The following is a 27,593-nucleotide window of genomic DNA, read 5'->3' on the forward strand; positions in this document are numbered from 1 at the left end:
ACATATAAACACTTAACGATGTGTATGTGTATGTATGCGCTGAAGGAAACAAGGAAAAGACCCGTTTAAAGAAGAAAATCCCGTAAAATCAACCCGGCTGCACCCGTCCCCTCCCGTCTCTCCCGGAGGCACCGTGGGGGCGCTGGGGCCATCGGCCGCCCCCCACCTCGGGTTGTGCCGTGCCGTGACCCTGGGGGGAAGGGAAGCATGTGCCGGGAGCACCTGGGGCTGAGACCCCACTCATCGCCCCCCCCCCTCCGCTGGTCTCCACTGCAGCCCACCTCACAACTGCACATTGCCAGCCCCATTTGCACCCCACTGGGACGCTGGGGGGTCCCGGGGCGGGGTAAAGACACCCCCGCCCAGTGGCTGCCCAGAGCACACCAGTGCCTCGACACCTCGCCTCCCCCCCCCCCCCCGGTCCCCACTGCCCCGGGGTGCCTGGGGACACCGGGCAGAGGGGCCCACAGCCCCAGAGCTCCCGGCTGCGGCAAGGTCACCGGGAGGGGGGTGGGAATTTGGGGGTGCCCCCCCCCCCGTGTATCAATGGCCCAGGCAAGGGCAGCGGTGGCCCCCGTGGTCCCCTCGGTGCCGGCCCCGTGGGAGCGGGAACGGCCCCAGACCCAGCGGGCAGCTTCCAGCAACTGTGGGGAGGACCCCGGGGCAAAAGGGGGGGAGGCTGCGGCGAGAAATACCCCCCCCCCCCTCCCCCGGCCCCGGCTCGCTCGGGAGGGCAGCGCCGGGTGCCGAGCATCCCTCCGACCCGGCCCGCGCAGGGGCAGGGGGCCTTCCTCCCCCCCGCCCCCCAGGGTGTCCCGAACCCGTGGGGCTGCCGCCCCACGGCGGGGGGGGGGTCGCTGCTGCTCCGGCCCTGGGGTCCCAGCGGCACCGCAACGCGGCCAGAAATCGGCAGCCACGGCACCGAACGCGGGTCCCAACCCGACCCCCCCCAGCACTCGCAAAACCATCCCCCCCCCCCCTCCATTCTGCTGGCCCCCCCCGGGAAGCATTTCCCAACGCCTTGCTCCCCTCCCCCCAGGGAACCTTCCTGAGAAGAGGAGGCAAGGGGGAGGAAGGAGGACAGGACACCACCGCGTTTATTAGTTTGGATTTTATTGGGAGGGGTGGGAAGGGGGGGGGTTTCCTTACAGTTGAAGGGGTAAGTGTGGGGTTACGGCATCGAAAGTCCCAGGTACACGGCGCAGGCCAGCCGGGCTGGGGGCCGCAAACGTGCCAACCAACAGAAGGGCCAAAAAAAAAAAAAAAAAAAAAAGAAAAAAAAAAAGTAATATCGGTAACCAAACCGAAAAAACACACCCCCAAAGAGTCATCCCCCCCCCCGCCGCGAGCTGCTTTCCCCTGCAACCCTACCCCCAAAAAATAACCAAAACTTTTTTTTTTTTACACTGCTTTTCTTTTTCCTTTTTATTGTTTTTTGTTAAAATTTTTTTCCCCAAAAGTTTTGTTTTTTTTGGTCTGCAGGTTGCAGATGAGCAGGGCAGCTCTTTCCTCCCCCTTTGCCTCCCCCCTCTGGGCACCCCCCCTGGCTGCCGACCCCTGCCCAGCCCCGGGACAGCACGGGCGAGCTTGCACGGAGCCCTCGAGGACGGACGGAGGACGCAGGACGCAAGATCGGGAAAGATTCATTTTTAGGGAAAAAAATTAAAATAACATAAAAAAAAAATTAAGTTCTGTTCCATGTTAAGACTCTAGATAAATGCCAACCCAACAGCATCAACTAAAATAATCACGGTCACTGGAACGGACCTAGTATTTACATCGATCCCGCCGCTCCCAGCGGCAAGAGGCTGTGCAGGACCGGCGAGCCAGGGGCTCCCGCACCAGGGGGGTGAGGGTCCCCGCACGAAGCTGGGGGGGCACCGGCAGGGCAGGAGCCAGCCTGCACCTCTGCCTGGGGCAGGGGGCAGCAGGGGAGATGCTAGGCTTTTTATTATTATTTTTTTTAAACTCCTCTTCTGTTGCGTTTAAAAAAATAATAATTATAATAAACCCACTGGAGGGGTGCAGGAAGCAAATAAATATCAGTCAGTAGAGATGGGGGTGGCAGGAACCCCCCCGGGGCATCGCCACTGCTAACGAAGAGAGGGGAGAAGGAGGAGGAGGAGGAGGAGGAGGAAGAGAAGCCGGAGCCAGAGTCCTGCCCGGGAGGCAGCAGGAGACACCAGGCAGGGGGTCCGTGGTGAATGGGGGGGTGGGGTGGGGGGTAGCAGGCGGCCCCTCACAAGACCTGGAAGCGCCAGGACGCCTGGTCCTTGTAGTCGAGGCAGTCGGGGGAGTTGAAGTTGAGCTTCCAAGAGGCGGCAGCGGCAGGTTCCTTGTAGTCCAGGCAGTCGGAGGAGTTGAAGGGCAGCCCGGTGCCGCCGTAACCCTGATGGTGGTGGTGATGATGGTGATGGTGGTGGTGGCCCGAGCTCTGGCTCAGCGGGTGGTGGTGGTGGTGGCCGGGCACTGAGGAGGGCCCCATGGGGCTGAGCTGGTGGGGATGGTGGTGGGAGTGCATGGGCGCCAGGTAAGAGCTGCAATCCACGCCCCCAAAATAGGAGGAGGAGGGCGGTGCGGGGTACCCCTGCCCGTACCCCCCGCCTTGGCCATAGGAGACGGGGTAGCTGGCGGAGGCGGCGGCGGCGGGGCCGGCCCGCTGCATGCAGGACGCGGCGGCCGGCGGCAGCGGCTCGGGCACCGTCACCCCTGCCGGCGCTGCGCCGGGAGAGATGGAAGCTGGGCTCCAGATGGAGGACGCCGGGGTGCTGAGCGAGGCCGGGGCGCCGGCTGGGGCCGAGGAGGCCGAGCTGGAGGACGAAGAAGAAGCTGAGCTGGAGGCCGCTGCCGGCGGCGTGAACTGCCCGCTGCTCTCCGAACCCGAGCTCTCACGGGCTGGTGAGGATTTCTTCTTGGCCGGACGGCTCTTGGCCCCGCCGCCGCTCTGCTGCTGCTGCCGGCACTTGGCACGGCGGTTCTTGAACCAGACCTGCAGCAAGAAAGTGGGGTGCAGGGGGATGAGCCATGGGGTAAAGCAGGGGCAGCGGGGCAAGCAGGGACCCTCTGGGCTGGCCCCGCTCACCCCACCGCCCCTCCTCGCTCTGGGAGCACCCAACCCACCTCACCTCAGCACCAGTTCTCCCAGCACCCACGCCCAGCCATTAGCACTGTACTCCCCCACACCCCGAAAAAAAAAACCCCGCCCCGTCTGGCACCCGGGCCACCCCTCATCCTGCCCCACAAGCAGGGATGCCCAGGGCCCGCAGGTGGGCCGTCCCAGCTTGCGCGTGTCCCCCACGCAGCAACAAAATACAGCTTTGCGGGACGGCTCCTGCGTGGGATGCCACCCGTGCATCCCACCCCACCGGGCATCGCCGTCCGGACAGCGGTGCCAGAGGGAGCACCCCCGGGAAGCAGGTGGGCAGCGGGGCCGCTACACCCTGGGGCAGGTGGAAGGGGACAGGAAAAATATTAATAAAAATAGAATTAATAAAAGCAGGTAAAAAAAAAAGAAAAATAAAAGCTCCCCCTTTGCTCAGACACCCCCACAACAGGACAGACAAGCTACTGGGCGCGCAGATGCACCCCAGCCCCGAGGACACAGGGATGAGCAGTGCGGACGGGGAGCTGGGTCCGAGTGGTGCCTGCTGAGCCGGGGCGCCCCTGCATCCCCCCAGCTCACAGTGGGGCGAGAGCCCCCTGCCAAGCTCTGGTACCTGGACTCGAGATTCGGGCAGGTTGATCTTCAGAGCCACCTCCTCCCGCATGAAGATGTCAGGGTAGCGGGTCTTGGCAAAGAGTGCCTCCAGCACGTCCAGCTGCGAGCGTGTGAAGGTGGTGCGCTCCCGCCGCTGCTTCCGTGGGGTGGCTGGGGACAAGCAGCGTCATGCCAGGTCCCTGCATCCCTCCCGCACCCCCCAGCATCCCTGGGGCAGGGGCCCGAGAAGCATCCCTGCCTCCGACCCCAAGGAGCGGCGATGCTCCTGCAGCCCTGCCCCATGGCAGCAGGGCACGACCGCAGGGACCAGACCCCATCCTGCTCGGGAGGGCAAGCGGCAGCGGGCCGGGGCAGGGGCAGGCCTGGCCCTGGCCACAGCAACAAGGAGATTTCGTTGTGTTGAAATAAACTTTTTTTTTTTTAAAAAAAAAGCATCTTTTTTTCATCCTTAAAAATACCCACGCCAACGAATAAACCTCGGGGATGGGGGAGAAATTTTGCTGGACCCAGCCGTGTGCCCCTCCAGCCCGCTCTCCCCAGCCAGGGATGCAGGAAAATGGGGGCACCCACCCCAGAGACCCCCCCAAACCGCACGGCTCCGCGGGCTCCTCCAAACCCACCCGGGACGGAGTTTTTCCCCCTGCGCTGGCTGCCAGGGCGCGTGCAGGGACGGGGACGGGGCACTCACCCGGGTACCCCACGGAGGGGTGCAGCAGGTCCATGGCGGGGCCCGTCAGCCCCAGCCCGTTCATGCCGTAAGGGGGCTGTTTGAGGTAAGACATCATGCTAAAAGCCGGGCAGGTTTCCTCCAAAGTTCCGCAAAAAAAATAAACCAAAAAAAAAAAAAAAAAAAAAAAGGAAAAAAAGAAAAAAAAAAAAGGGAAAAAACCAAAGTCAAATCAAATGTAAGGGGTGGGGAGGGGGGGGTGGAAAAAACCCCAACGAAAAAGACCCCCCGAAAAAATCCCGAACAAGAAGCAAAAAAATTGAAAGCCAACAATTTCAAAACGGAGCACAAAATCGGCGTCCGAGGAGTTTTTTCGTTCCGTCCCGCCGTCACCGCCGTGAGGTCCTCAAGCGATCGCCGGCACCGGGAGGGGACAAACCCCCAAACCGACGAAAAGGGACGGAGGGGGAAAAACTGCAACAGCAGCGACGATCGGGCAAGAAAAGGCGGATTCGCTGCCCGCGCAGAGGCGAGGCCGGGGCGCCTGGGGAGAGAGGGGGGAGGCGGGTCAGGGCGGCCCCCGCCGGGCTCCGCGGCCGCGCACTGCGCGGGGACCGGGGCCGCCGCCCGCCACCCTCGGTAGTAGCGCTGATATTGTTATTATTATTATTATTATTTTATCTGAAACGAAGGCGAGTTGCGCGCAAGTGCCGAGAGGCAACAGTGCCCGGCGATGGGGAGAGATAAAGCAATTATTTAAAAAGATAATTGGATTAGGAATCAAAAGGAGGGACCAGAGGAGGGAAGTATAATTAATTTAAAAGCGAGCAGACGGGGACGTTTTAATTAGAAATGGATAAGAGTTAAAAAGGGAAAAAAGGAAAAGGGCGAGGGGCGGCAGGCGCTGGCAGCCCGGGCCGGGGCGGCGGCGGGGCCCGTCCCGGGGCCGGGGGGGGCCGCGGCGGTGCCGGGGGGGCCGGGGCACAGGCGGGACCCGGCGGCCGCAGCTCGGGAGGCAGCGGCCGGGCTCGGCGGCAAAAAGCCGCAGATAAACGCGGAGGGGAGGGAAGGGGCGGAGAGACTCCGGGCAGCCCCGCCGAACCCCGGGACCCCCCCCGCCCCGGGGCACTGCGGGCACCCCGGCCGGCGGGGGCGGTGGGCTGGGGGCGGTGGGGGTGGTCCGGCAGCCCGGGCCGGGCGGCAGCGCCTTGACCCGGCGTTGCATAACTTTGCCGGGGAGCGCGGCGGAGCGGGACCGTCCCGGGCGGCGGGGGGGGGTGTGGGGGGGGCGGAGAGGGAAGGAAGGGGGAAATAGAGGGGAAAAACGAAGCGAGGAAGAGGAAAGTCCCGGGGCAGCCCCGGCCCGGCCGTGCCCACCCCCCGCACACGCACCCGCACCCCGGTGCCGGGCCCGCTCCGTCCCGCCGCCCGCCCCGTCGGGGCAGCACGCTGCCCGCCGCCCCCTCCCGCCTCACCTGCGCGGCCACCTGCGGAGCGGAGCGCGGCCACCGCGGGGGCTGCGCGCAGGGCGGAGCGGGCGGGGGGCGCGGAGGGGGCGGGCGGGGCGGCGGGGGGAGCAGGCAGGCAGGTGAGAAGCGGGCTGGGGAGGGGGCCGGGGGGGGATGCCCGGCGCGGAGCCGCGCACCCCCAACTTGTCGGGGCGCCCCGCGTTACCTCGCCGGCGGCCCGCGCTGTCGGGGCGATGGAGCCGCGGCCCTGCGGAGGATGGATCACCCACCCCCGGCCCTACCCTTGTATGTGCGCGCAAAGCATCTGCGTAACCAGCCCGGCGCCAATCCCCGGCCGCTCCCCGCCTGACTGACAGCCGCCCGGGCAATGGCAGCGCAGGGCGCCCGCTCCCTCCGCGCCCCCCCGCCCCGCGCCGCTCCGCGCTCCCCCGCGCACCCGCCGCCGGCCGCTCGGCCCGGCCCTGGCGGCGCGCAGAGCTGCCCGGCGCACGACGGAGGTGGAGAGGGCCGAGGGGGGCGGGGGTGGGCGCGCAGGGTCCCGCGCAACCTCCGCGGAGGGGCTGGAGGGAGGGGGGTGGCGGTGGAGAAGTTGTGCGAGGGGAGCGGCTCCGCGCGCGCGCAGCGCTGCCCCCCCCCCCGCTGCCCCCTGCGCTGCTCCGCGTACCAGGGGGCCGCGGAAAAGTTTTGGCCGGCGCGGAGGGGGCGGGCGAGGGGGGGGGCAGCGGGGCCGGCCCCCCCCCCTCCGGCGCCTGGGGGCTCGCCCGAACTTTGTGCTTTAAAATTATAATAATAAAAAAGAAGCGGCGGCCGTACCTTTCCCCGCGTGTCCCGAATGCGCGGGGGGCGAGCGAGGGACGGGGGCCGGGGAGGGCAACGGGACCCCGCTCCGCTCCGCACCGCTCCGCGCAGCCCGAGTCGTTGCCCGCGGCGGGAGCGGAGCGGGGCGCTGCAGCCGCGCCGTCGGGGGGGGGCGCCGGCCGTCCCGGGGCTGCGGAGCGCGGCTCTGCCTGGGCCCCCGCCCGCCCCGCTCCCGCAGCCGCCGCTGAAAGCGAGCTGATGTCCGCCGGCGCTGCCCGCCACCCCGCGTGCAGCCCGGCTTTCCTCCCCCCCTTCTTTAATTTATTTTTTCTGCTTTCCCCCCTTTTCCCTGGGCGAGGGGCGTGAGGGGGCGCCGGGCCCGGGTGCGGGGTTGGGGGGGGAGCCTTACAGGCTCCTTCGCTCCCCCACGAAAGTCAGCGGCGCGGGCGCTGCTCCCCCGCAACAAAGGCGCCGCGACCCATTCACAAAAAGCAAAGGGAGGGGGAGGGGGAGGAAGGCTTGGGGGGGCAGTGCCCCCCATACCCAGCCCTCATCGCCCCCTCCGGTTTTTCCCGGTCCCGCCGGGGCAGGCCCCGGTCCCCCCGCCGCTTTCCCATCAGTTCGCCCCGCCGGGGCGGCCCCGGACCTGGCGGGCAGCGGCCGCCCCCCCGGGGCTGCCCCCTTCCCCCTGGAGGTATCCGTGCCCCCCCCCAGGCACCGGTTGCCCATCGAGGGCGCCTCGCCGGGGGCTGCGGGCAGGGCCGGGGCTCGCGGCCCCCCGAGGTGACGGTCCCGGCTCTGCCCGGGCCCCCCCGCCGGCCGGGGCCTGCGCCCCCCTCGCTGCGCCCAGGTAAGCTCGGGGCTGCGGCCCCCCCCCCGGCGGGGAAGGGCAGGGAGGCAGCGGGGGGTCCTGCGGCCGGTGGCCGGGCGGGGGGACGGGCACACACACTTGTTTTTCCCGCAACCCGGGCGGGGGGACGAGTTACTTTTTCCGCGTTAACAGCCGGACAAGCCGGGGCCCCCCGGGGGGAGGTCGGTGCCGGTCCGAGGCTTTGCCGCCCTCGCCCCTGCCCACCCTCCCACCCTCCGCAGCCGCGGAGCTCTCGGGGCGCGTCTCCCCCGCTCGCCAGCCCGTCGCTGCGGGAGGGGGCGGAGGGGCAGCCCCCAGCCCCGGGCCGCCCACCCCCGCGGCCGCGCCCGCAAGGCCGCGCGCTTCCACCCTCCCCGGGGCACTTACTTATTTTTAATTGGGTTTTTTTTCGGTGGGAGCGCGGTCGCAGTTGCGGCCGGAGCCGCCGGCGATGCGGGGGCGCGGGGGGGTCCTTCGGCCGCGTCGCCGCGGGGTTTTCCGCTGCGCGGGTGCGCTCCTTGCGCGGCCGCAGCGGGGGCTCTCTCGCGCATCCCCCGCAGGGAAAAGCCCCCCCCCCCCCGACTTGCTCTTTATTAAACGAAAAACTTTTCCCGCTGGTGGGTTTCCTTGCTCAATGCGGGGATGAAGCGGGGGCGGCCGAGCCCCTCTGCCCCCGCCCCGGGCCGAGCCCCCGCGCACCCTCCCCGGCCGGCGGGGGGGTCCCCAGGTAAGGAGGAACGCGGCAGTTACGGTAAGAAAGATTCGGCTTTTATTGAAAATTTATATATGACTCGATATTGTAATAAATAAACGAGACGAGCTCCACGAAGGGACGATGCGAGCGCGGGACACGCGTGGGGGCACACGGACGGGGGCGGGGGGGGGAACGACGCGGGCCGGGGGCAATAAATAACGCGGGGGGGCGCGGGGGGGTCGGGCCGGCCCCGGCCGGGCGCGCTGTGCCCCGGGCCGGTCCCTGCCCCGCTCCCTCCCCGGCCCGGGCCCTCCCCATCCCGGTTACTGCCCCGGGCTTTGTGCCCACTCCGGGGGGTGGGGTGGGGTGAGGTGGGGTGACATTCCCCCCAACGCTACTCCCGGGGACATGTAGAACTGCTGAAATAAAACACTGGTAAATACAGCACATTTTTAATAATAACTGGGGTGGATCTGACCTAACTATAAAATGTAGGTAGCTTATTAAGTATTACATATGGCAGGACTAGATGAAACCATTCCCAATGATTACCTCCCCCCCCCCCCCCCCCCCGATATCCCCCTCTCTAATCCTATTACGACAAAAACATATTTATTCCGAACCGGGCCGTGGTGGCCGCCACGCTGCCCCGCTCCCAGCGCCGCCCGGCACCGCTCCGGCGCGGCCCGCAGCTGGCCAAACAAAATGGGGAAAAAAGTTTTAATTTTTTTTTTTCCTCCAAACCACTTTTTTTTTTGTCCTTTTTTTTTTTTTTGTCCTTTTTCTTTCTTTCTTTCTTTCTTTTCTTTCTTTCTTTCTTTCTCTTTCCTCGGTCTCATGTCGGCATTTTTCAAAACGTAGGGGAGAGCTGTGCTGCGCGGCCGCCCAGGCCGCTCACTGGAGGACGCATTTTTCTTCCTTCTTGGCCATCTTGCCTTTGTTTTGCTCGAGGGTCCTCTCCAAGTGCTCGTCCTCCTCCTCGGCCCTGCGGAGAGAGGCGGCGGGCGGCGCGGTGAGGGGCTGCGGGGCTGCGCTGCCCTCCGCGGCCGCGCCGAGACCCCCAGCCCGGCCCGGCCCGGCCCGGCCCCGGCCCCAGCCCGGCCCCGGCGCCCTCCGCGGGGCTGGGGGGCTCGGGGACCCCGGCCCCACTCACTGCTTCTCCTGCGCGTCCAGGTCCCGCACCAGCGCGTCCCGCTTGTTCACCAGGATGACGAGCTCGTCCAGCAGGAGCTGCTCCCGCCGCTTCTGCGCCTCCGTCTTCTGCCAGTCTGCGGGGAAAGCCACGGGGACACCGGTGAGACCCCGCACGGCACGGCACGGCACGGCATAGCCTGGCCCGGCACGGCACAGCTCGGCACGGCAAGGAAAGGCCCGGCCCGGCCCGGCATAGCCTGGCACGGCACGGCAAGGCCTGGCATAGCCCGGCACGCACGGCCTGGGCCCGGCACAGCATAGCCTGGCACGGCACGGCACGGTCGGCACAGCTTGGCCTGGCCTGGCACGGCACGGCCCGCAGAGCGCTGCCGCTCGTCCTGCCCCGGCCCCGACCGAACCCCAGCCCCTGCTTCGGCCCCTGCCCGCCGGCGCCGTCGGGCCGCCCGCGGGGGTTTGGCTTTGGGGAGTCGCCGGTGGGTTGTGTCCCCTGCCCAGGCCGCCGGGCCGGGCCCGCGCCCCTCCGTTCTCCCCCCGGGCACCGGTCGGCGGCGCTGCCCCCCCCCCTCCCCCCCAGCGGACCCGCGCGATGCCGCAGGGCTCGGCTGGCAGCGGCGGTCCCGCTCGTTCCTGGGGGCTTTTCCCGGGACCCCCAGGCCGGGGCTGCCGCCGGGGCCGCCACTCGGCAGCCGCGGCCGGGGCCTGTGGCTGTGGCTGTCAGTCAGCCCCGGCGCCCCCGCCTCCCTCATTACGGGGGTAAACAATGAGCGGAGCCGGCGATGCCGGGGGAGATAGCGGGCGGGCGCGGGAGGACAGCGGCTCAAAAAAAAAAAAAAAAAAAAAAAGAACGAACAACAACAACAAGGAAAAAAAACCCACCGGGAGAAGCCATCGCCACCCCTCGGCGATGTCACCCCCTCTCCCCGCCGCGCTCCCCGGGGGCGCAGGGACCGAGGGTGCAGGGCCCCCCCCCCCCCCCCCCCCCGCCCCGGTGCTGTGCCGGGACCGGACAATGCCGCCCGCCGTTACCATGCGGATCCCCCGCGCCCCGCAAGAATGCGGTGGGTCAGACCCCCGACCCCCTCCGCCGCCAGATTTATTCAAGGCAGCGAACTGCTCGGGAGCCGCATGAAAGCGAGCGGTGCTGGGGGGAACTCGGCCTTGGATTTACAAATTAAAAATCAGACGCATCATCGCGCAGCGCGGGTCGGGGCAGCGCGGAGAGACAGAGGCGCCGCCGCCCGCCCGGGCCCACGGCCGGGAGCCCACCCCGACACGTGTGCGGGGGACCCTCGGGCGACCCCAGGCCGGGGGACCCGGCGGGGACCCCGTCGCACCGCGGCCCGTCCCGCTCCCGGCACCGGCCTGGCCAGGCGCTGCGGGACCTTCCCGGGAGTTTTTCTCCTTTTTCTCCCCCTTTTTTTTTTTCTTTTTTTCTCTTTTTTTCCTTTTTCCTCAGTGCATCGCTTCCCACCATCGTCGCCAAAGAAATAATTTTCCAGGTGCACAGCGGCCAAACCCGACGCAACCGGGACTCTGAACCCACCCCCGTGCGGCCCCGCCGCCGCTCCGGCACCGGCCCTTGCGGTGCCAGCTCCCCAGGGGTCTCGGGCCCACCGCACTCGCCCTCCTGCTCCTGCTGGGCACGCTGCATCCCTTCCCCCCACCCCCCCCCCGGTGTTACCCCCCGCACGGTGCCGCCGCGCCGTGACCGCAGCCTGGCGAGGGGCGACAGCGGCCGGGCCAGGCAGCGCGACACGACCCTGACCGGCACGGGCGGGTGCGACCCCCGCCGCGGCCCCCGCCTGCCGGGGGAGCCTTCGCCTCCTGCTGCTGCTGCTGCCCCTGCCCCTGCCCCTGCCGCTGCCCCTGCGGAGGCTCGCGCTCCCCGGCACATCTGGGCACGCCAGGCTGTAGCTGGGAAGGGACCTGCAACCCACCGCCTCCACCAGGACTTGAGTTAATTATTTGGCAATTTTACCGGTTTTCACTTAGTTGAAAAACTATTATTATTTTTAAAGCTTGTTTTGTTGGTTTGTTTTTTTTTTGCCCCCCCCTCTGCACCTCCTAGTTCTCCAGTTTCAGCAGCAATTTTAGCTTTCAAAGCATCAGTCAAAGTATTTCGGTACAGGTTTCACTTAGTCCTTCACTGGCATTTTTTTCCCGTTACGTCCCTTTCTAAGCTCTACGATCTTTATTGCCCCCATCTTGTAGCCCCGTGGGGTAAATAATGCCAATATTAGGACTTCACAGAACACAACTACTGGGTTGGTTGTTTTTTTTTGTTTCTGCATTTGCTCACTACTAGCCTTCGAAGTATGCCATGGGAAAACTTGCTGGCAAAATATTCCCTTGCATTTTTACTTTGTTTCCTAGATAAGGAGTCTGACTTCCCTGCGGCCCCCCCCCCCCCCCCCAAAAAAAAAAAAAAAAAAAACCAAACCAAACAAACCAACAATAAAAAAACCAAACCCAAACTCAAATCAGTCAAGTACAATTGGTTAAAAGAGGAACTGGCCCAAAGTATTTAAATAACATTTTATATGTGATTACACTGCAGTTTTGTTTTATCCAACAAAATACTGCTGGGCAGCAGTTTCAGGAAGCATCCCGACGTTTAAAAAAGCAACTGTGTTCAAGTTTGATTCCTACCTGTTGTGCCTTTTAAGCCAGGATTACCTATAACACCTGTCACATATAGTTACCCAGGCTGACGGCAGCTCTGGGAAGCTACAATATGGGCTGTGATTAATTTGAAGATTTCAGAATAATACTGTTATAAAAGCTACACTCCGGACAAAAATAGGATTAAGCTCTGGGGCTGTATATGAGCTAAAAGTGTTGAAAGCTAAAGCTCCCATGCCACCACTTGCGATGGGGCAGTTTAAAATGACAAGAGTTTGCTAAATTCACGTTAGGGTAGAAATGTTTTCAATTACTCATCTTCATTGACTTCATATTGTCTTCCCCCCCCCCCCCCCCCCCAGCCCCGCTTAAACTGATAATTACTTTGAGCAAACAGGCGGCCGGTTCCCATAGAAATGCTTTAATAGAAATGGTCGAAAGTTCTCGTAGTAAAACCTTCAACCTCGCCACTATAATAAATAAGCCCAGCACTTTGATGAAAATTAACACTAGTTTTGTAAAGAGCACATTGGGGGATTGCAGTCAGGTCTTATCTTTAGTTCCAGTCAACTAGCAATCCTGAAAGAGTTTGCATCATCATCAGAGCAGGCCATTTGATAGGATTCTGCTGCTGAACCTAATCAATCTATGGAATACTGTGGCTGCGCGGTGTAACAAAGCTAAAATAGATTTACAAATGGGGTTTTAGAGGATAAGCTCCTCCACAGGATTACATATTGATTTTAAATATAAAAAGCTTATCATATAAACCATAACTACAAAAATAGTGAACCTATGCATAAATCCTTTTAGAAGAGCACCCACTTCAAACTATAAGCCAAGAATAAATCAAGATGTACAAAATCCTAAAGAAGATCCATTTCTTGGGCAGAAAATGAACACACCACCCCAAGGTGTGCAAAAATGAACTTATCTTTTCTACGGAGGCATTAAATCTGGAATGAAAAAGTAAAAAAAAAAAAAAAAAAAAAAAAGGCGCGAGAGGCAAGGTGGCTGGAAGTACGGCATCCCGCATCCCGCCACATGGCCACGGCAAAAACTAGGCTCTGGAAGGCAGCACCTTGCTGCCATGAGCTCTGAAGGGAGCACAATGGGAGCACCACGGGAGCACAACGCCTTCCCGTGTGCGCGGGCTCAAGCCAGCCCAGTAACCTGCGTTTGCTTTGGCCCGCACGCAGGGATCTCGCCTGGCTGCTCGAGCGTCCCAGCGGCAGGAACCCCGGCGGGAGCCAGGCACCGCGTTCACTGTCCCTCTGACCGCTGCGGCCAGCGGGGCGGGGGAAGCAATGCCTCTGCTTACCGCCCTGGGTCAGGCATATGTTCCGCCTGAAGTGCCGTGACACTCCAACAGGCTACTCGGCTGCCTGTGCCTCCATTTTAGCGGCTGGTGAAGAGGACACTGGCTGCACATCACCGAGCACTGTAACGGTCAGCACCTCCCGAGGCCGGCGCTGCCCGCCGGGAACCACCTTTATCTGCCATCAGCAGGCTGCTGCCTTCTGCAAGGCCAACGCTGCCCCGTCATCAGCTGCCTAAGGAAATCGGTTGATAGATTTTTAAACAGCACAGAACAGCACAGTCACGCGTGGAAGAGTTGGAGCAATTTACCAAAACAGTAATTATCACCTTTCAAAGACTCTTCTTTTTTTTTTTTTTAAGTTCCAGTTTGGATTGGTGCATTCTGCCTTTCTTTTCGACAAACAAACCAGTCCCGTCCTGTTATTTCCCCACCCCCCTCCTCTGCCCATGTATTTCAGGTTTGGAACTGGTGCTGGTAAAAGTGAGATCTGTCTTTTCAACTTTTTCACAGAGCCCAGGCGCTCATTAGCAATCGCCTGAACGGCCCTGGCGCAGGCAGTCCCGGGCTGGTCGGGCAGCCCGTACTTCCTCAGAGGCACCATCAGCGCTGCAGCGTTATCCCTGCTGCCCACAAGCGCATCCCTGCTCCCAGTGCGCGCCGGGCACAAGGCGATACCCACTGGCACGCACGCCGAGAGGCAAGGTGTCTCAAACCTCTGCTTCACCTTGCCCTGGGAGAGTGTCTCCCTTGATATATTTTTTAAGTAAAAGCAGCTAGCTGCTAAAAGTTCTAGCAGACTAATAATCTTACTGAGGGTTAAAATGCTAATTATGGACTTCGTTGTATAAATAAACCCCCCCACCCAAATAACCAAAATTATCCAGCTCTTACGTTTTCTCCCTAAATCCCTGTTTACTCTGTCACAGCAGCAAAACAACAGCAACAACGGGGGGGGGGGGGGGGGGGGAGCGGGGCGGGGGGAGGGACTTTCAGGACTTTCTTGGGCTTTGGCATCCCTCTCTGAACTTCGAAAAACAATGGACAGATTTTCGTTCACATCAATGTGTGAATGGCATAGGTTGCTAGACGTTCAAAGGCTGCTGCTAGGACGTTCCAAGACAGTAAAACACGTAAGAGGCAATTAAAGATTGAAATTGTGGGTTTCGATCCAGTATCTCTTAGCTCCTCTCTGGTTTTAGAGTACTTTATATTTTAAATATTTCATTAGTATGATTCCCAATTAATCTGGCTTGTCTCTGCAGAAAGCAACGAATATATTTATGACTCAAGTTTATCCAAGAAGATGGTGGACGCAGTCTTATGCAAAAAATATAACCACAGATTGAGAGATACGACAAAGCTACCTGAAACCTGCTGCTTTTTTCCTACAAACTTATGCTCTCAGTGAAGTCTCCAAACTAATTAGAATTGATTTATTATGGATCAGGTACCTTATCAGGTGAAGAAAGAAATTACCATGGACAGTCAAAGGGTTGAGAGGTCAATACAGAATAGCAAAATCAATTTGCATTGATTAGACAAAAGGTCCATTTTACAGAGCCCAAAGGATTAACTTTAAAGCAAACATCTTTGAACTATAAGGCAGCATTTGTGACTGAGAGGTATAAGCGGTGCAGCATTAGAAAACACTTAAGATATTTAAATAAAATAATGCAAGCAGTGGTTTAAGCTATCTGGATGTTTATTTTTTATTATGAATCATCCCCGGGATTATTGTACAATTCACTTGAAAGCCCTATGGAAAGGATGCAATTGTTTCATTTATCCCACGTGTCAATCTTCCCGTGAGTTTTCATTCAGATAAGGTGACTAAACTGGGGAGAGTTGCAGGGAAGGGAGAAGATGTGTGCAAAGGATCGCGCTAATCCTGGCGCTGCTCGTGATGAAATATTTACTTGGCAAACGTGGTGTTTTACCACCAAAACTGATGAGACTTTTTTTTTTTTGCCCCATGAGACACTGCTGTAAACCAGATGTGCACCCTTACAAGGCGGGAGGCTCCCTTCCTGGGTCACTCCTGCCATGTGCTGCGGCACCAAGAGTGGCACTATGCCCCAGGAATGCCAGGAGAGTGTAACTGCAACAGGAAATAATAAACCCCGGGCAAATATCCTTTACCTCCTCATCACTTTGCTTTCAAAGTCTTATTCCAGGGAGACGATATTTCTTTGTCCCATGCCTTGGACTTTCCCCTGCCTGCCCTGCCAAATAAATCCAAAGAGTGGGATGGCAGACCCGGCATATTTGCTGTGTGCTATGACTTGAAACGATGTAAATATCAGCCTTAATTCTTAACTGGGCTTCAGAGAAGCCCCCAGGTGTTTGGTACTTGCTGCTTTGGGCAGCAGCATTTCCTTCCCTCGGTCCCCCGCATGGCTCTTACCTTCGATGGCAAGCATAGCTCTTAGCTCCCGGTTCAGCAGTTCGTAGCGCCTTTCTAGGTCATGTTCTTTTTCCCTAGGCAAGTTGCAAAAGTTCATCAATATGTTAATTACTAAATCATTAAACACTTAAAAGAACCTTTAACTTACATTGATTTTAGGACTCATAACCGACTTTTCTCTTTAACTTTAAGCTACTCCAAACAAATGATACACAAACTTGCAACCTTGCTCAGGTGGCACATTCCGCAACGGGGCCTTTTCATTTTCTGTAATGTCAGCCCTAATTCTGTCAGTTTAACTCTATTGTGCTACGGGACGTAATTATTTCATATTCATCCTCGGAGCGGCTGTTGTGGAATGTCCTAAGCATAAAACATTCCCCCGGATCTAATGAACAAATTCCAGCATCAGCCTATTCACCAAGATAATATGACACTGGAAGTATTATCCTATATACATTCTGCCCTAATGAATAATGAAAATTAGACGTGGGATTAGAAAGCTTAAGATTTTGAAGGTAGACTCTTCTGTCAAGTTCAGACACGGTAGGAAGTGCGTGAGCACAGGCTCTTCCCGGGGAAGTATGCAGGGATCTACACTAGGTGGCATTCCTGAAAGAAATATCATCAGCCCAAGAGGAGCTGCAGCAGCGCGGAAGGCAAAACGCCTCTACAAAGCAGGGTCCTTCCCCTTCCACGCTGCTGCTAGCAAAGAAAGTGTATTTGTCCTTACTGGTCAGTCTGGTGGCATCACTGCACCGTGGCCGATTCAGCGCCGTCCCTTTGGCAGCACAGTGCCGCGGAGCTAGCAAGGTAGCCGGGGTGCCGCAGAGCCTCGCTCGCTCCCCGAACAGCTCTCACCTGTCACATCTGCAGCACAACCCACCTCTATCTGAGCATTTCAAAAGGTCATTTTGTTCCACTGGTGGGCCCTTGGAAAACCTAACTGTGCTTAATATTTCTTTGATTTTTTTTTCTCCCCCCGCCCCAGCTCTGGCTGATCTCGTGCCATTGCATGCTTCTCATTTTCAAGTCTGAAATACGAGAAAAACCACAGAGCATCCATGCTGCTCACTTTTGAGGGAATATTTTTCAAGTCTAACGGGAAGAGAGCAAAAAAGTTGTGCATCTATCTAATGAGCAAATATTTCCATCAATCAATCAGTCAACCCTTTTGTAAATATATGCGTCCATCCATACTTACAGAAGAGAAAGCTGGTTCATCCGTCTTATTAAGGCGTTCTTCTTATTAACCAGCATGAACCATTCCTGCATCATAGCTTCTTCTTCTTCTGTGTTTCTTCCTGCAATCGAAAGGATGTCATTACTTTGGTGGCAGTTCACAAACGGAGCTAAATGCTTCATTGCAGGTTCTGGAGTATCGCTGTCCAGTACCACTGCGCGTTACAAGGTATACTCTCAAAACGGTAAAAACATCATCTGACTGCAAGTCCTGCCATCCAATCCTGCTTGCTCCATAAATAAATCTTTGAAAACAACCACTCTTCAGCGTATTTTTTAGTGTTCTTTATCATGCCGATACTCTGACCTAAATAAGGACCTTTTTGTAAGTACCATATCTTTTAAATTCTCCCAAAAGGACTATGCTGTTGCAATGTTCCCAATGAAAAAGCCTTGCTGCTACAAGATGTCTGGTCATCACGGGCTTCCAAACACAAACCCAATCCGTGTGGGCTAGACCCACTCCACCCCTGCAAACCCAGCGCGGTCGGGCCGACACGGCAGGGTCACTCGCTGCAGAGGAGATGGCAACCTTGACCCTTGGCCAAGGCATGGGCACCTGCCCAGCCTCTGCGTTCACGGCTGCTGTTCCAGTCAATGAGCTGGAAAGAGCTGCTCCTCTCCTCTCCTCTCCTCAACCCCCCACCAAAGAGAGCACCTGCACAAATGCACATCATTTTGGGGCCCAGGCGCCTAAGGGTCCCCATGTGTGCAGGCACGGACTAGCACCCCTTTCCCCAGCCCATGTCCATCGCCCCAGGACCCTCCATAGCCTACCCATAGGCAGTGCTATACTCTTCCAGGCTCTGTTAGACTCTGCGTTACCACCTCTGCACCATCGGGCCACGGGGGGAAAGGCAGACAAGCGGCCAGAAGGCTCCCAACCGTCCCTCCCAGCAGCAGGGCTGCTCAGCCCAATTCTGCTCTCGGAGCTGGGGGACTAGAGAAACTTCATCATAGTCCTGCATGATGGCTGCACACCTGTGGTGACCTGCCGTTCTCGTATCTCGAGTTCAGACGAGGAGCAAAGATTGTACAGTCCTCACTGAACTGTGAAACTCGCACTTCTCTTATGGTTAAAATTAACCTGGGAAGAAACGTGGAGTAGCGGCAAAGGAGTGTGCGCCAGGTCTTCCGAGTACTTCTCCCAGCTTCCACACTGCTTCGCTGAGAAACTGCGGGCAGACCCCTGAGTTTGTGCCCTATGTGTGATATGGGGATAATCACCCACACTCATTTTCCAGGGGCGCTCCGTCTTAATTCTTTGGGGTTTGTAAAGGGTTTTCACATCCGCGATGCAAGGCGCTGTGCGCTCGGGGAAGCTATCTCACCGACTCAGACCACAGGCTCCCTAGTTGCAGAGAGGCAATTTCCAGCACCAGAAGCTGGAAAGACACCAGAAAAAACATTGTTTTGCTCTAAAAGAAAGCTTTCAATTTCTGGATGGGAGCATCTGAAATGCTTGCAGGTAGGTGCCTGCCACACGCACCCTCCCAGCCCAGCGCGGCGGTGGTGTGCAAGCCCAGATCTGCTCAGGGAATCGCCTCCTCACCCGGCTATGACCCTGCTGTGTGCCAGGGGAGGCTGCCTGCCCCCTCCAAATGGTTCTGTCCCCCCCCCTACAGCCTGTGGGGTCGGTGCAGCCGCACGAGGGAAGGACAAGGGGGTGAGCAGGGACGTGGGTCAGCTGGGGCAGAGCTGACGGACCCCCACAGTAAGAAAAAGTTTTGCCATCTGGCATGCTCTTCTTTCTGATGTGAGACATCCCCCCGGATCCACTCATCACCCTGGGAAGCTCCTGGCTGGTGAAACTGTTCCTGGACGGGTGATTTTCAGACACCCGATTTGCTAGCTGAGAGATGGAGAGGGCAGAGCATCCCAAAGGGGGGGGGCGGCCCCACAGCCCTTTTCCGAGCAGAAGCAGCAGGGTCCGGCTCCCGGACAATGGAGCGTTGAAGGAAGAAATTTGTCATGTAGAAATGCTCTCCGCCGAGACCTCCGCTTCTGGTTTTGTGCAGAAAATATTACACCGCGGCATTTGACAATATTGTTCTGCGCTCCTCCAAAGAGGATTAAAACTTATAGGTGTACTTTGCTGTTAAGTTACAGATCAAAGGCACTGCTGTATTGGTCCATCTAACAGAGTTTGCTTTTAGGAGCGGATGACAATCAATACTAGCAACCTTTTGTTGAAAATGCACCAAGTAGCTGAAATTTATTTAGAGGAGAGGGCAAGGAAAAGGGGGCAGATTGCTGTTTTGTCCTTGCAAAATGACCAGTCTGTTCTGTGACACGTGAGATTTTTTCCACCAGCAGTGTGGCAAAGTCCTCACACCCAGACATACGTGGGGCTATAGTAACGTTTTAATCAATTTATGACACTAGATTTGTTGGGTTTGGGGTGGTCCGGGATCTTGGGCTAAAAGGCGCCATTATAAGTGCAAGCTCTCATTGCATTTCATTTTGCAAGCCTTGAAAAAGAAATGGGAGACAGAAACGTTTCAAAGGAGTTTGACTCAAAGGCGGATCCGAACTTGAATTTCATGCCACGCAATCTCAGGGTAAGGGCGTAAAAACCCGAAGGTACAAACTTCTTTCTATTAATGCATTCCTCCTAAATAAAGTTAGTTGCAATGTACAATGAGCAAAGACCTAGGTAACGCTTGGAGCTGTCGCGTCCGATCTGAACAGGTGTCTATTTTGATATTTCTGCGCTGACACCAAAGCACACGCAACATCCATAGAATAGGCTGGTTTAAAAGTGAGTTAACAAAGTCTTGATTGTTTTTACAGAATTTTTAATCTGTTTTTGTATTCGCTTTGGACCCATGTGATGCCCTGACACCAGTCATGTGATATCGGCTGCGATAGGCACAAATCCCCAGGCAGCAACAAAAGAAGAAAGAGTAAAAAAGAAAAAGCTGAGAAAAAGCTTGCAATTTGGAAAAAGGCCAATTGTACCCTGGCGAAGGCCTTTTTGATCAGTGAAATGACACATGTGTGCAATATTAATAGCAGTTGATGCTGATATTTTATTTGTTGACCATCAGCTTTTAAATTCTTGTGCACAGAGCTGAAACAGATTCTTCCCAGGCAAGCAAAATAAAGATGAACTCCTGTATATAAGAAATTTAAATAACTCTTTTCAGCAAATACACTACCATTACAGCACTACTCCCCCCGCCCCTTGGTGGATGCACGCAAAACACTTTCAACAAAGAAAACCTGAGTGTGGTTACTGCAGCAATATTGCGAGCTAAACTCACGTTTACAATTTCTAAGTAAAAATTTAGGAAAAGCCTTTTCTTCAACAGCTTCACTCTGTAAAACCCTGCTGCTGCTGGTGTACCCTGCTGCTGCTGGTGTTTTTGTTTCCATTTTCCAAGTGTAAAACAAGTATTTAATTGACTTGTTAGAAACGCTCGAAAATTTAAATTGGGAAGGTATCTGTGTTGTTCTCAGGGAAAAAAAAATACTGTAGATTATTTAAATGAGACGAAAAACATGTTTGAGAACAAACTGATCCCACGCATGCAACCCCCTTATCTGAGCCAGTACAAGATGATGAAAATCTATAAATAGCCCACAGATCTTAAACTTAAATTTTTTTCCATAATACATGCATTACACTATTGTTTTAGATAAAAAAACAACAACAACAACAACAAAACCCTTTTAAAGCTAGTAAGTTGGACCATTACAAATTAATCCTGACTTTAATAACTGGTTAAAGACCCCTTCAGCTTTATAAGTAACAAAAAATATTAAAGCCTGTGATCACAGCGAGCTTTTCTCATTTCTCCTCTAACCATTTGTTATTTAATCCAATACTAGTAATCCAATTTGTCCATCAGACTTTTAAAGGGCAGAATGCAACTTCCCCAGCTTAGACACTTTTCAAAGTACAATATATTTTTCAAATGAATGCTGGATGTTTCATTTTTTCCCCAACTGTTCCTAGCTCTAATGTATGAGGAAAAAAAGAACAAGATGAACATTGTTCGTACTGATTAAGTAAGAGCTCATTAAAGAGCTGTCAGTGCCGTACTTTGAATATGCATGAAGCATATAATCAGATCTAGTACCGTCACTAGAGGAGAATACGGTAAGTACAAAGGATTGATTTAATTACTTAGAGTGGGCTGTGGTGGTAAAGCAGTCTTGTTAGCGCAAAAAGAAAAGGAGGTTGTATTCTGGCATGGTTAGGGGAAAAAGGCAGTTTTAGCTTCTGCCACAATACCTAATCTCAGGATAAAGCACTTTACATTGTAGCTTAAAATGAAGACTGTCAGTTTTCTAAAAAGACCAGAATTCATCTTATCTTGTTTAACCTCATCTGGTTAACTATCTAGCAGAACATATTTATTCTCTTTAACACGTAATTATGCTTATACCTTTTTATCCTATAGTTCAATAATGACTTCTGAAAACAGTCTTCAAATAGGAGCGGGTAGTGCCACAAACATCATATGCATGCGGAACGCTCGGTGAGAGATTTGAAAAATGCAGAGCCAGAAACTAAGACGAAACAGTAAGTACACACGCCTTTATGCAAAAAGACAATACAACTTTTAATGTCAGACTTCATGATTAGCTAGGTTCTGAGGAGGATTCTGGCAGGGTTTCTCTAATTTATTTTCTTTCCCCCCCTCCTTCTTTCTGCTTTCCCCCTCCTCTTTTATTTTCCCTTTTTTTTCTCCCCCCCCCCCCCCCCCCCCTTTTTTTTTTTTAATCAATTCATTCTTATTTTAAGAATAAATCCTCTAGGAATCCAGGGGAATTCTCTCACATCAACTCTCAGTGCCATTTTCTAATTTCATTGTCTGGCTTGAGTGGTGCAGGATCCGTGCTCTATTCTTCCCTTCACTTGACATCTACCAGAGCCTCCTCAGCGATTAGGAACGAGCCCAACACCAGCCTGGAACAGCACAAGCCGCTACAGAAACTCCTACTGGCTCCTGAGCTGCGATTCTGCGCTGTAATAGCTCCTGACACGATTCAATCCAGGCTCCAGGGTAAAGTTTGGTGATTTTTGTCCCTGTCTGGGGCAAATTTTAGCAACAGCCAAAGTAATGATAGCCAGAATTTTAATGCTAGCAAAAAACCCCCAAACCAAACCCCACCCCAAAGTCCTTTCTTTTCTCCCGTGGGTCGTCACACATATTAAAATATCATTTTCCTGACTCTTAGTCAAAATCAGCGTGAACCCATTTTCATCTACAACACTCAAGAATTACAAGCATGTTTATAAGTTACTGTTTTTTGAGAACAACACATGCAACTAGCTGATTTTGGCACTGCACAGCTTCCAGGCAGTCTTTTCAGAATACCTTTTCCTTCACATTCTTCAGGATTTACAAATGGATTTTTGTTTACACTGTAAGCTAATTGTTTGGTAAATATTTAAATAAGAAGCATCTTGACAAATGTCTCTTGTGAATCAATTTGAAAAAACAATTTCTTCCCTCCCCCCCCCCCCTTTCCTGCTAAAAATACTCGCACCCCTTTTGCTCAGCCAGCTCAGCCCGTATATGTACCATTAGACCCATTATTTTTAAGCCACTTGGGCAGCTCGTCATTAGATAAACCCAATATGGATTAACATAGCAAACCTGTACATTGCTAAGAAAACAGAGAAGAAAGTGCTACGAAATACTGTGAATACCACTTAAAAGGAAGAAAAAGCAGCAACATGCAGGGACAAGATTAGTTTGCAGTGTAAATGGATGAACACAGTAACTCCTCTACACTTTATGCCATCGTAAATCTGTCAAGATAAGCCAATAGATTAATATTTTTTAAAAAATCCTTAAATGTAAATGTATTTAGCTGTTGTGCAAAAATGAATTACAACCTGCGGAAGATAAATAATAAAGGATTTCTATCAGCATCCCCAACCAGCCCGTTCAATCTGGCAAGAAATAGCAGGTTTACAGAAACGGCTTGGTATGCCATCTGAAGCAGTAATTGTTTTTAAATTTTATTTGCACTGTGTGTAGTGTGTGTGCCATGGTGTCATGGATAAACACAGAAACCTCCCCATGTCTCCCCATTTACCTCAACAGAACTACATGAAAAACAACCTACTTAAGACAGAGCCCATTCTTCACCCATTTGCTGATGTTTACACACAGTTTTAAAACAGAATAGAAGCCGCTTTCTTCACTCGGCACACTTGGGTGAAGAGGCCAGCGGGGGAACGGCAGCGCCCGCGGAGCCAAGCGCGGCAGGGACGGCCAGGACAGGCAGCCCTGCTCCCTCCCGGGCTGCCAGCGAGGTGGCCACCGAGCCCCACCAGCAAAATTCCACAAATTTAATGGGAAGGCCCTCCGAGAGCGGACACCACCGCTTTTATTTGCCTGCTGAAAAAAACCCTGTTGCGCTCACCCAGTCGTGGGGATGAGTTTTTACGAGTTTCTGTATTAGGAGCAGGCAGACGGATCAGCTTGTTTACCTGAAGGAGAACATGAATAGCAAATAAAGAATAGGTCTAGGATGTGTCTCGTCTTGTCTGGGAAGAACCTGGGGAAATTCACTGAAATTGAAGGTGGTGTGTTTAAAACCGATAAAAAGAATGATCTTTCCTCAAAGCCTCGTCATTTACCAGTAGAACTCGTCGCCACGAGGCAATGTTGAAACTAAGAGCTCAGCAAGAATTAAAACCGGGTTGAATGTTGAATATGGAAAGGCAAAGCTGTAGCAATAAATATTCAAACAAACAAAAAACCACGGGAGGTAGGAATTGGATCCTCCTGCTTTAGGACAAGAGCTAACCTTTGATTGTTCCAGGTTAGATGCCATGTTCCCTGGGGCAGGCCAGCCGCCAGCTGCCCCCGCACAGCTTCTTGCCCCTGCCTGGGTGTCACCTGTCCCCGTCCCTCCACGGGCCAGCGTCCCGCGCCCACCGCGGGGCTGATGGGCTGCGGTAACCACGGCTTTGCCACAGGCAGCACGGGCAGCGCCGGGGGCTGCAGCTGACCCGCCTCACATCGCTAACGCCGGCTGATGGGAGGTCCCGCACCCACCGCAGTCGATGGCAGGCTTCCCACCGATCGGAACAGTCTTCTCACCTTGCTCACTGCAAACAGCTTATGTGCTGGCGAGCTCTTGGGTTTAATGCAAGTTACTGAGTTTAACGAACACCTAAGCAGAAAGGCCTACGCTCACAACAGATATTCCTCGTAAAGGCGACTTACAGGAGACCCACCGCCCAACGTGCCCAACGCAACCAAAAGCTACGGTGGGGATTTTTAAACAGCTAGCGATCCACAATTCTGCACCAAGAAAAACTGAGGCATCCCAAAAAGAGACCTATTTTCTGCAAAATCACCCTCCTCTTCTTCCAGAGGACTACCTTTGATGGAAAAGCTCAGAGTTTTGGTTAAGATGATTCTTCAAAATTCTCAGCATCCAATCGGAGCCAGCACCCAACAGTGGGAACGGGTGGGCTGCTCCACCCTGAGCCTCAAGCCTCCCACCTCAGATCGCCATGCCCAGCTTCCTACCGGAGTACTTCTTCCTTTCGCCAACCTAGGACCTCCTTGGTTATTCAAAAGTCACCAAAACCAAACCAGAAGAGCCACCAAGAGATAAACAGGACAGGACCGTTGTTTAGATGACGCTGCAGAAAAGCTAGCTAGCAGATGAAGCCCTGGCACAATCTTCCAACTCTCTGAACCGGATGGGAAAACGCTCAAGGAACATTAGACAGGCAAATCCATGGCCACTAACTTGCTGTCTGAGAGCAGTTGAGAAGGAGACATTGATGCCCACACAATGGAGGCTCATAAAGGTGGGTACCGACTGCCAAGAATCTGCCAGGCAGCGCTGCATTGCAGCGCCGTGGCTGGCCATCCCAGCCCCCTGAAACACTGCAACCCTAACGAACCGGAGCCGCCACCAAGGGCATGCCCTCATCACATGCACACATCAAATTAGCTTAATATCAAGCAGGAAACTTGTAATTTCTTTGGTTTCTGAAACATAATAAATCAGAGAGGCTATGTGAAATGCCGAGAGCTGTGTAAGCAGCAGGTCAGGGTTCTGACCACATCTCGGCATGTGCGAGGATTTGTTCTACCTGGAGCGGGGCTGACTCATGGGAAGACAAACATCTTGGCCTGCAGTCCTGGCAACCTGAAATTACCACAGGACCAAAACATCCACAAAAGACAAATGGCCTGGAAGGCTGCTGATTTCCTCGACAGGATGAGTCAACACAGCAGTAGCCACGAGAAAATAACAGAAAATCAACAGAAGTAGAATGCCTGGGCTTGGTAAAGATTATGAATGTATTTTAGATGTGGGATCATCAATCCAGACCAAGAAAACACACAGTTTGTGGCCCCAAATTCAGCCAACAAGAGGTGAAGTTCAGCTGAAACATCTGCAGAGATTCCTGCGAGGAAGAGATGGATCCCAGCACCGTGCAGCACCAGTGCGTGTCCTCCGTCACCCTCTGCTATTCTTTGTACCCACATTTCCTGACGGAGCAGCACTTCAGGGGAAGTGTGGGCTTGGGAGAAGCATACCTCCAACCTTGGCTGGCCGCACAGGAAACACGCACCGTTAGCCGAGAGACTCAAACCTTGGAAGCTGTGGGAAAACCAGCAGTTCATGCCTGGAAATCCACCAGGAAGGGTGGTCTGGCAGGTGAGCTATTTTGCTTGCAGGTCGGCGAGTAGAGCTGGGTACTTGGTTATGAGTGGCAGTAATTTCTTTACAGCTTGTAACTACTCCTTACATCACTGCCAGTTTACTTGGCAAGTGATGGCTGGGTAAGATTCTGGAGTGAGAGGCCAGTTACCCTGGAAGTGGTGGGACTGTGCTCTACGAGGCAGTGTGTTAGCCCATTTTTACCAAATGTTGTCTTACCCCCTCCAGAACATATTCTCACAGGGCTGGGAAGGGGCACTGGCCAGTACAACATGACTTCTTGAATGGGCAGGGCCGAGCTGAGCCCGGGCAGGTGCCTGCAGCGAGGCGATGGACGTCACCCTGTACCGGCGTCAGTGAAGGCGCCTGCTCCTACCGGGGCTGGCAGGTTTGCGCTCCAGGGATCCAAAGCTTCCCAGGGCTAACGGGGCAAGTTCAGCTGGGTTCAGGTGTCCTGGGGCACCGCTGTTTCCCGTTTGGACAGAAAATGTGTTTTCGGTGGTAAAGGGGAGAAAACAGAGAAAAAACAACGGGGGTCTCTGCAGGCTGCAGCGGCACCGTGGGCTAGCAGCCCCGGCGTGACCGGAGCGCCTCGCTCCTCACCTTCTCCTTGCGGGCAGGCACTGATCGCCGAGAAAGCCAACTTCCAGGCATAAAGCCAAAGACTGTGCCTACTGCATGAAAGAGCATTTATACTGCAATACCACAAAGAAAGATGGAAATCAGTTAAAAGAAGCAAGTGTCTGTTGGGTCTTGCAAGACTTTTGGAAGGCTCGCAAGCCTATTCATAGTGCCTAGGGCTCTCCCAGAGTAGCCTCCTGCTACGCAGGCAACGCTGCGCTCGGGCTCCCCTTCACACTGGCTTCAAGCACTTTGTTGACAGGTTCTTTTAAGGCAATGATGAGGCTACAAGCCAGGGAAGTGTGCGGAGAGGCGGCTGACTTACCGTGCGCTCCTTCCAGCCAGTGGCAATTCTGTCTTACTTCGAGAAAAAAAAAAATGGTCATTGTTTCCGCTGAGCTGCTTTAATGATTTAATGAAGTTGGCTTGGGAAGGCTGAACACGCACACATGCTGCCCATGTCTGGCCTTGGAAAGGTCTCCTGGGAACGTCTGCCTACCTACACGCAGATCTAAGGCTGTAAAGACATGGCGAATTACAGTCAGAAGTGTGAACCCCCGAGTTTGCCGTGGTGCATTCGTTTTGCAGAAGCTCCACAGCTGCAGAAATGCCAGGTATTTGGAAAAGCGTGGCCAGACGGTCTCCCTTTACCAAAAGCAAGTCAAGACTGCTTCACAGGAACTGCTAATGGGAGGAGATCGAGACTGGAGAGGAAAGAGCTTGCCAGTAAGAGAGTGTGGAGGCACCAGGACGGAAACCGGAGCAAGGCTGACAGGCCTCAAGAAGTTCATGTATGAATGACCTGGACCCTGAAGACTCCTGTCAGGAGAACCGCTTCCTAGGTGCCGGTTTATTTGCATTAACCAATTCTCACGAACACCCCCGCCCTGCACAGATTCCGTGCTAGCAGGCATCCCTACGGAACGCCACCGGCCGCAGCGGCATGCAGGGCGGTCAGATCGCACTTGGACGCAACGCAGGGGCGCAGTCACTGTGCTGTAAGCAAGACATCCACCATAACGTCATTGCACTTCTTCCACCCGGGGCTTTGGTAGTTGCCAAAACCGCCATGACTATAACCCTGGCAGCAAGTCAACGTTCCTGAACACCGGGCAGAGGAGCATCTCATTGAGTGCTTTATAATATTGCTTTGCCTCAAAAAAGAAGAAAAAAAAAAAGGCAGGAACTACCAATGCATATTTTTGTGAACGGTTATCATATTACAGTAAAAATCGCTAATTCTTGTGCTCGTGTCAAAACCTTTTCTCTTGTCCAGCACAAACTGCTGTCGGTGACACCCCTCTGGCCTCCCAACCGTTGCACGTTCCCCACAGGGAGTGCTCGCAAACTGGCAGCAGCAAAACCCAAACCAGCGTC

At 55.2% G+C, this 27,593-nt stretch overlaps 2 protein-coding genes across 14 annotated transcripts in view; both read right to left on the minus strand.

Moving 5' to 3' along the window:
- Nucleotides 1-1,128: 1,128 nt before the first annotated feature.
- Nucleotides 1,129-4,539, minus strand: OTX1 (orthodenticle homeobox 1). The gene is made up of 3 exons (XM_040599523.1): nucleotides 4,407-4,539; nucleotides 3,717-3,868; nucleotides 1,129-2,989 (listed from the first exon to the last, which is right to left on the minus strand). The coding sequence occupies exons 1-3, from the start codon at nucleotides 4,501-4,503 to the stop codon at nucleotides 2,240-2,242; spliced, it is 999 nt and encodes a 332-aa protein (XP_040455457.1). The 5' UTR covers nucleotides 4,504-4,539; the 3' UTR covers nucleotides 1,129-2,239.
- A 3,709-nt stretch (nucleotides 4,540-8,248) lies between these two features.
- The window catches only part of EHBP1 (EH domain binding protein 1), a 226,642-nt gene continuing 207,297 nt past the window's right edge, over nucleotides 8,249-27,593 (minus strand). For all 13 annotated transcript variants that reach the window (XM_040598120.1, XM_040598132.1, XM_040598131.1 and 10 more), the window contains 4 exons: nucleotides 16,903-17,002; nucleotides 15,699-15,772; nucleotides 9,350-9,464; nucleotides 8,249-9,181 (listed from right to left, as the gene is read on the minus strand). In XM_040598120.1, the coding sequence (XP_040454054.1) occupies nucleotides 9,091-9,181; nucleotides 9,350-9,464; nucleotides 15,699-15,772; nucleotides 16,903-17,002 (380 nt within the window). In that variant the 3' untranslated portion in view covers nucleotides 8,249-9,090. The remainder of the gene's footprint in view (nucleotides 9,182-9,349; nucleotides 9,465-15,698; nucleotides 15,773-16,902; nucleotides 17,003-27,593) is intronic.

Source organism: Falco naumanni, chromosome 6, assembly GCF_017639655.2.
Source record: "Falco naumanni isolate bFalNau1 chromosome 6, bFalNau1.pat, whole genome shotgun sequence".
NCBI lineage: Eukaryota > Metazoa > Chordata > Aves > Falconiformes > Falconidae > Falco > Falco naumanni.

Bases quoted from the DNA above. Each gene is read 5' to 3' on its own strand.
- OTX1 (XM_040599523.1), bottom strand. From the start codon at position 4,503: ATGATGTCTTACCTCAAACAGCCCCCTTACGGCATGAACGGGCTGGGG. The intron at 3,869-4,406 runs GTGAGTGCCCCG...GCTTGTCCCCAG, and splicing joins CCCCTCCGTGGGGTACCCGG to CCACCCCACGGAAGCAGCGG. The intron at 2,990-3,716 runs GTACCAGAGCTT...TTCTTGCTGCAG, and splicing joins TGCCCGAATCTCGAGTCCAG to GTCTGGTTCAAGAACCGCCG.